Here is an 8,403-nt window from a genome sequence, read left to right as displayed (position 1 = left end):
ATGCATATGCAAACGTGCAACTTGGAGCCTAACATTAACCCCACATTCCGTTTGTCATGTATTTTGGAGTATACAGTAATTACGGCAAAACATACGGGATAAATAGACCAATCTCGGATGAGCGAAGTAGGAATGGATTGCATGCACGCAAAAGACAGGCTTCAAATTTGGGCAAATGGGTGTTGTGGGCCGACCGGCTTAGAAAGGTTTGTGGCCCGAACGAGCCCATGGAGATGCCATCTTTCTTCAGCAGAATGAAGTCACCAAACATTCATCTAGCCGTACAATTAAAGATGAAAGGAAATATTGGAAAGAGGAAGCCGGGAATGCTTGAACAGGATTTGCTTGGTTCGACATTTCTGAACAATTTCGAAGCAATCTGTGTGAATGGACCCCATGGGCAGTCGTAGAATCGTGGAATACCTTCTAGAAGACAATGCAACCGCAACATCCCTGCATTTGAAGGATTTTTTTTTCAAACATATGGGGGGATATTATCCCCCACCTACATCTTCATTGATCGAAGGAATTAGTTACAGCATTTGAAGGATTACTCAAGTCCAGTCCCTATCATATCGAATGTTTTTACTAACTAGAAGTATTAAATATAGGTTAATTACAAAACCAATTGCATAAATAAAGGCTAATTGGCGAGATAAATTTAGTAAACCTAATTAATCCAGATTAGTACATATTTACTGTAGCATCACATGGTCAAATCCATGGATTAATTAGGCTTAATAGATTCATCTCGCGAATTAGCCTTCATTTATGCAATTGGTTTTATAATTAATCTATATTTAATACTTATAATTAGTATCTAAACATTCAATATGACAAGTAGTCATTGGAACCAAACACCCCCTTGGTCCGAACCGATCCGGTTGGCCTCGTTTAAGCTATGATTCACCTCTTGTGTGTGTGTGTGTGTCGCCGTCATGTGTTGGTGGTGACAGGAACAGGTACGAACACACCTCCATCCACCTAAGGCTGCACTCTTAAGAGGAAATTAAGCCACTAGATCTATGTAGCCTGCATCGAAAATATAAGTATATTAGCTAAATTTGGCTCTCGAAAGGCGAATATTGTACGTGTCCGAGCCAAAGTTAGACTGGTTAGATCGATTATAGTTTTTTTTACCAGCTTGCTATTAGCTCTTATTTGATCCAAACTGGGCTTCATATTTGTGATAGAGTGTCCATTTGTGGACTTCTCTCATGGCAAAGTCACGGCGAGGAATTCTGGAAATGCAAGTGGTATTTGTGGTATTACTACTGGTTGTTTGAGCTTCCCCTCACCTCACATTATAGTCATGTGAATTTGAGTTGTACTAGGATCACATTTGAGTTGTACTAGGACAGCAGTAGTCCAAGGAAGTACTTTTGTGACGTCGTTTGCGCTTAACAGATCGTCTACCAACTGACACTTTTCAGGCCTAGCGCGGTAAGAGAGGAGGATAGTAATTACTGCCGCTCTTAATTGTGATTTCCCGCTGATTTGCAATGTACAAAATAGCGGGCTACGAGATTTAGCGTAGAGCTGTGCTCAACCGCTATAGCGCCGCTATAGCCCGCTAATTAGTACAACACTGTTGTAGCAGCAGTTAGCATCAAACGCTATAGCGTCGCTATAACCCGCTATTTCGTACATTGCTGATTTGACTTGCCCACCGATTGGAAACAGGCTTGCTAGCTACAGGGTCCTGCCTGCAGATTCCTACAAAACCACTTGTATAGAGAGCCAGTCCACACACACATGTGAGATAGACCCAAACCTTGATTGCGATCACGTTGCAGTGCATGGCCAAGCCGACACCGAGAGCTTATAGGTAGCTGCTGCATTCATCTTGAAAGGATTAGTCACTCCCTCGGATATATACTAGTGCTACTCCCACACTGCACGGATTAACTAATTCCCGAGTAATCAAATCAAATAATCACTCGGCAGGATTGGTTTTTAAAATCGCGGGTGGCAGCAAGGGAGTAATTGAACTCTGCGCTGGCCCTGGCAGAAGAGCATTGGGATCGATTAGACCGGCCTTAAAACCCTGAGGAGCGCAGAGCCGCAGGGCCGGATTCGCATGGACGCATGGGCGGAACCAGCCGTGCTCCCCGGCCGCGCGGCCGGCCTTGATGAAGAGCGACGACGACGACGAAGACGCGGAGAGGCATCGAGCTCCGCAACCGACACCGCCATAAAACAACCACTTGCTCGAGATCAGCAGATCGATCCATCGGTGTGTGGCGCCGTACGATGCAGTGGCGCAGATGGAGGCTTCTATTCTATCCTCCTCCCATCGAATCCCTTCTGTGAACCTTCCCAAGCATGCGCATTGCCCTCTGACAGTCTGACTAGAGCCTTGGGAGGATCCTCTTTGACTTCTCTGAAACGGCGCAACTGGTTATATTATCAGTGCTAATCCACGCCTAACTAGCTGCTTAGCTGTTGTCCTGACTCGGCTATGATACTGCCAGTACCAGTCGTACTGGTGATACTGGCACTTGGATTAAAAATAACTGGGTTTTGCAGCTGGCAAATTCTTCTGGATCTGGGAATGATTAGCGAGTCTTCAGCATCGGCTGCAGCCTGCAGCTGCGGCCGAATCTCAGCGCATGTGATCATGATTAGCTTATTGATACGCGCGTGTGCTGTGTGCAACACATTTTTTCAGTGACCAAACCAAACCAAATCTCACACGAAAAAGGAAAAGGAAGTAGAGCTGCACAGTGAAAGCGCCTCATGAGTGTGAACAGCCCAAGATGGATCTGCATGCGGCTGCGCCAGACCGCCAGTGTGAGACTTACGAGCCGTATCAAAGATCCCGTCCAGGCTTTCATGGCAGGAGCCAGGCGCCCATAGAAAGAAGCAAAGAAAAGGTGACCTCAACGTTAGCACTTAGCAGCAGGTGCAGCGCACGGCGCGCGCTTACGTTTTTCAGGCAAGGCAAACTGGCAAAGGTAGGCAATGCCAACGCAAAGCCTAGGCGGCTAGAGAGGCAGCGCGCGCGCACTCCCGCAGAGGCTATAGCGGGAGCGTGCGGTTCGAAGGCACATTATTGTTTTCCCTCGAAGTGCACACGCGCGTGAGACGTGCATCCCATCAATGTCGTCATAGATCGTGCCGGAGATCTCCTTCCTTTCTCTCATTTACACACCGTGCTCGTTCAGTCGTTCGTAACCTGCCTGCCTGCCGACGTCGCTCGGTACATGGATGCATGATGCAACAGGTTTCCATGTCGTCGATCGTAGTGTACTCCATGGATGGCACTCGATCGAGCACTGTTTCAGCTTTCTCTGAAGAACAGGGGAGGGAAAGCGAGAGCGAGCGGAGCAGGTGCAGGAAAGCTACAGAACCACGAACAGGGCAAAGTACTGAAAGCATGCGGTGGCTGCATGAGGGGCCATGAGCCCATGAGTGCAGCACTGCTGCAGCAGCAGCCCGAGCCCGGGATGGTGTTTGCTGCAGCCTGCGGCGGCCTGCGCATGCATCAAACGCGTGGATTATCTGGCCGGAAACGCGCATAGCAGTAGTAGAGTATCCGCCGGAGGCCGGAGGAGGATCTTTGGGCGCAGCTTGCTTCCTCGTTTCATTCGTCCATGTTTCTGCACGATCTCTGGGTTTTCGCTCTGGTATGTATTTACTGATCGTACTGCGTATCTGTAAGAATCTAGTAGAGGTGCTGCTGAATGCTGCTTTCGTTTTTGTCAGGTACTGGTGTGATAAATAAAACCAACTGCATGCACAACATAACACAAAAAATTTAGTGATGATGGCCTGTATCAGTATAAGAGGCACTGTTCTTTTAAGAGAAGAAATGGTACACCTGGCATGGCAACATGCAATGCAATTAGGGGTGCAAGCAAGTAGCAAGTCACTTCAACAGAGGAGACGGGAGCTGGGCCAGCTTGTCCTCACATGAACAGATGGTCAACTCTTGCGTCCAGGAAAAATAGTTACTCCCCCTACCATCCTCTTTCGGTCTTTCCCATACGCCCCTGCCCAGGATTTACTGCGCCAAGGTTTTAACCCCCTCTGACTAGTCACACCACCCATATATGCATGCTTACATCTGCAGAGGCCTCCTCTGACATGATCCTCCAGGACCCAATCTGGACATGTTGCACACATCATCACATACAGACACATGCATCATGCATGTGCTGACGTGCACCTCTCCCTCACTCTCCTCCTTTTACACTGCCTCTTGTCTGTGTCCCAGCTCGTTTTACCAGCTGCACACTTGCCGCTCTAATTATCCCCTTCACATGCTCTCCTCTTCCCAGCTCTCACTTTCTCACCTGGCTGTTCACGTTGCTCTCTTTACTCCGGCCATTCAATCGTTCCCCCACGGTGTCACATGGCGCTCCATTAATATATAGCACCACACCACCAAGCTCCCTCCCGCTCCAAGCTCCGAGAACGCAACCGCCCACTGTACCCGAGAGCTCGTCGTAGCCTCGGCTAGCCAGCAGCGCGCTTCTCTCTTTGTGTGTGCGCGCGTGTCCAAGCGCGGGCACGTACACGCAGACTCCACTTCCAGGCTTCCAGCCAGCGACGGCAACGGCCAGCATGTCGAGCAGGTCGTCCAGGAGGGGCAGGAGCGGCAGCTTCACGCTGCGGCAGCCGCCGGTGGTGGACATCGGCTGCAACTGCCGCCGCCCGAAGCTGTTCTCCGTCCTCTCCTCCTCGACGTCGTCCCTGTTCCGCGGCGGGGGCAAGCCCAAGTCCCCGAACGCCTCCTCCACCTCCACCACCACGGCGTTCACGGCCACCACCGCGGGCGGGCGCAGCGGCACCACGGCCACCTCCACCGACTCCTCGTCCTGGGGCCCCGCGTCGTTCGTCGCCACCAACTCGCTCTACGAGGACCCGGTGGCGGCAGCGGCGGCGGTGGCGCCGCAGGAGCGGGAGCAGCAGGAGGCTCGGCGGCGGCGGAGGCAGCAGCGCCGGCGCCGCAGGCGCGCGGCCGCCGCCCCCGCGCGCCACGGCGTCGGGGAGGAGGTGGACGACGGGCGGCGGGTGGCCCGCGAGAGCGTGGCGGTGGCGGTGGAGTCGGCGGAGCCGTACGAGGACTTCCGCGAGTCGATGGTGCAGATGGTGGTGGAGAAGGAGATCTACGCGTGGGACGACCTCAACGACCTCCTCCACCAGTTCCTCTCCCTCAACTCGCCGCGCCACCACCCGCTCATCCTCCATGCCTTCGCCGACCTCTGGACACGCAACGGCCTCTTCTGCCCGCCGTCCCCCTGCCAGTTCTAGCCAAACACAGCTAGCCGTCCATGCACGTACTACGCTTGCATAGTGTATTAACCACTACTCTAGCTAGCTAGTCTCTCTGTCTTACTGTTACTACCGTTATGTTCTGCCATTAACGGAGCTCGCAGTCGCAGCTCGCGCGTGACCGGGGCTCTATTAACCGAGGTCCCGGCCGGCGAGCTGCATCTTGCATAGTTGCATGGACATGGTGCCAAGGTCTTGAGCTTAAACTGATTGTGAGCAAGAAAGAAGGCTATGCACGATTAACTGTCGATGCTTGCTGTAGTTTTCAGTACAAACCAGTGTAATGTGGTCATTTCATTTCGTACATGTCATGTAATGCTGTACTTTGCACGTACTGATGCGTGCTAATGATGTGTGCGTGTGGCGCCAAGTTTTTTTTTTTTGTGTGTGTGTGTGGGGGGGGGGGGGGGGGGGGTGCAATGATACGCCGCTGTCGCTCGAGTGTGATCCTACTGTGCCGTATACTGAGGGCACTGACACTGGATCGAGCTTTTGTTGCGATTCGTGTGCCCACTCTGCAGTTTGCACCGTCCCTGCGATCCTGTCCCTCCGTCCCCCCGTTGCTCTGAAGCTCTTGCATGGCACGCACACCCTACTCCGTCTCTCCGTTTCGTCTCGTGTGGAACAAAGCGGCAGCGTACGTACGTTCGTAACGTGTGGGCTGTGGCCGGGCCGTGCTGCGCCCGCTGCTCCACTGTGCGGCTCAGCAGAGCTCGCTTGGCGATCTGACGCACCAGCTGTACTGGCACTGTTCCGGCGGGCGATCGAGATGGATTCGTTCGAGGATGAGGGGCGCTCGCTCCTGCGGTCCAACGTTGCTCGTGGCCATTCAACGGCTGGATCTGGGCACTGTGCGGGCTTGATTGCCTTAGCCTTTAGGCCCGCCCAAAAGTCACCGAAACTACAGTTTAGGCCCTGCTTACGTCGCGCGTACAGCTAATCGGCATAAATTTCCCCTGGTCATGTCTTAAACGTCCCACGTACTGCGAGGGCTATTCAGCGCCGGCCGCCGGTGCTGTTTCTGTTGCATCCTCCTTAGGACAGGCTTGCTCGCATTGCACGAGCAGCGGAGCCATCATCGTCTTCATCGATGGTTTGGTTCGGTGGAGCCGGCCGGGTTTAAAGTTTGCTTCGGGCCGGCCGGGCTCCGGTTTGATTTATGGCGGGACAGTAGAACACTTGAAGTTGCACTGACAAGCCCTCCCGCTGCCGCGCACGCTTCGAATTCAAGCAAGCCGGGGGCAATCGATGGATCGGTTGGTGAAACAGTGGATCTTGAAAAACTTTGCAGCAGCAGCAGCTGCACTAGCACCGGATTTACTGCTACTGTTGTACTGTCTACGTACGAGCGGCATCGCTTCTCTATGGGGCGAAACCAACGGCATTACTCGCCGGCATGTAAAGCTTGTCCAAATGCGGCACTCGACCGCCAAATTTCAGTGTCGAGATCCGCCATGGCGAAACGAAACAACCGCGGAGAATTTTGGAAGCCCCCAGGCAGCGTCGTCGGCTTCGTCCCCACGAGGATTTCCCGGTCGGCCCGATCGGCACGGTAAAACCAGCTTGTGAGCGGGTGAAAAGGGGGACGGGACCAGCGATCCTCGTCGCCGTCTATACCCCGAGAGAGAGGCCGAGACGAGCAGGCGGCGACCAGGCTGCCGCGAATGAATGCCAAGTTTCTCCGCATTAGCGCAGCTAAGCGCAGCCTGCTTTCGGCAGGCTGGGCTCGCTCAGGAGTTCGTGACCCTGACACGGTCAGTGCTTTGGACGCTAGCTAGCTGCGAATCCTGTGGCCGCCGGAGCCACCAGCAGCCACGGCAGAGCTGCTAGCTGCATGCGCCGGAGCCCGGACGGCCACTCCGCTCCGGGCATCTTTTGTCCGGGCAGGCGCTCGGCGGAGTCGCGACTCGCGAGCCCGCGCGGCGACGGCACAAGACGAGGCGGCACCCACGTCCATTAATGCCGACGCGGTCATAAAAAGGCGCTCACGAGGCGGCGCCTATGGCCGCCGGAGCCCGGCCGGCCACACGCTCCAGATCGCGTGCGAAACTCCAAAGCGAACCGCCACGGGGCCAATGCGAGCGCGAGCGGCGGGGCGGCGAGCCGCCCACACGCGCGCCGGCCGGCGGGGTCATTATGGGGTAGTAGCCCGGCCGTGCCGGCGAGGCGGCGCGGCTACGTGCAAGGGATCGAGGGGTGCTTTGGATTTACTTACATTTATTATCGGAGGGGTCACTAATCCCGATCTGGCCTATCCTGTGACTCCCGCCGCACGCGTCCAAAACACCATCAATGACGCGCCGTTGTTTTGTTCATCGCCGCTCTTGTTTTTTTGTTTGCAAGTGGTGCGGTGTGCAGGTACTCGAGTGAGCTTCTGATCCAACCGCGCCAAATTTTCCTGAGCAATCTGATTTTAATTATTTGAGAGAAATGCACCGGAGATACTAAATGAGTGTGCTTTTCAAGAGAATTCACTCCGGGCGGGAATTTAGAACATGTTTGGTTTCTTTGCTCAGCACTGTGCGGCCTTGTCGATCCATGAAAGCGAGCAAGATTTCTTCAAGGCATGTGTCGGTAGGGAACTATAGGGATTGCCTTAATAGTGCAAGAGAGCCGAATCAGCTCGCCCGGACGGTAGGGCGAATCTGAAAAAGTCTAATGAGTAATGGTTCTTAGTGCATTTCACTCTAATTGTCGTGATGCAACTAATTTTATTTGAATAAGTAGAACTATTTGATGGTTAGTATGCACAGCAGCTCATGGTAGTATGACAGAATTCTAAAAAAATTTGTTGTTCCCGGCTTCTCAAAGTTCCCTGAGGACCGAACTACAAGATTTTCGTTTGCATGTTACGTGGGTCGCCGCTGATGGAACTTCAAAGTAATTGGGTTCCCAACGAGGCCCCCCAAGCATAGACAGCGCACAAGATAGCAATGGGCCAACGAGAGACGATGGGCCTGGTTGCCTTTGGCAGACAGCTAGCAAACGAAAGGCTAGCCCACTTACCAACCTTGCCAGTCCGGCCTCACTTCGATTCATACGCGAAACACACACCAATTCAGCACTCATGAAGAGAGGGCAGGCAGGCGAAGGCGCAAACGCCGCGGCGGTGCTCGGCTGCTC

The 8,403-nt window shown here is 53.6% G+C and overlaps 1 protein-coding gene across 1 annotated transcript; it reads left to right on the top strand.

Annotated features, from left to right (window-relative positions):
• Positions 1 to 4,234: 4,234 nt before the first annotated feature.
• LOC117855363 (transcription repressor OFP8) lies at positions 4,235 to 5,628 on the top strand. Its single transcript, XM_034737698.2, has one exon. The coding sequence runs from the start codon at positions 4,570 to 4,572 to the stop codon at positions 5,257 to 5,259; it is 690 nt and encodes a 229-aa protein (XP_034593589.1). The 5' UTR covers positions 4,235 to 4,569; the 3' UTR covers positions 5,260 to 5,628.
• Positions 5,629 to 8,403: the final 2,775 nt, after the last annotated feature.

Source organism: Setaria viridis, chromosome 5, assembly GCF_005286985.2.
Source record: "Setaria viridis chromosome 5, Setaria_viridis_v4.0, whole genome shotgun sequence".
In the NCBI taxonomy this organism is placed as follows: Eukaryota; Viridiplantae; Streptophyta; class Magnoliopsida; order Poales; family Poaceae; genus Setaria; species Setaria viridis.
This window is presented reverse-complemented; position numbering and strand designations above follow the sequence as displayed.

What these genes read in the sequence shown, in the direction of transcription:
- LOC117855363 (XM_034737698.2), top strand. Translation starts at nt 4,570, where the DNA reads ATGTCGAGCAGGTCGTCCAGGAGGGGCAGGAGCGGCAGCTTCACGCTG.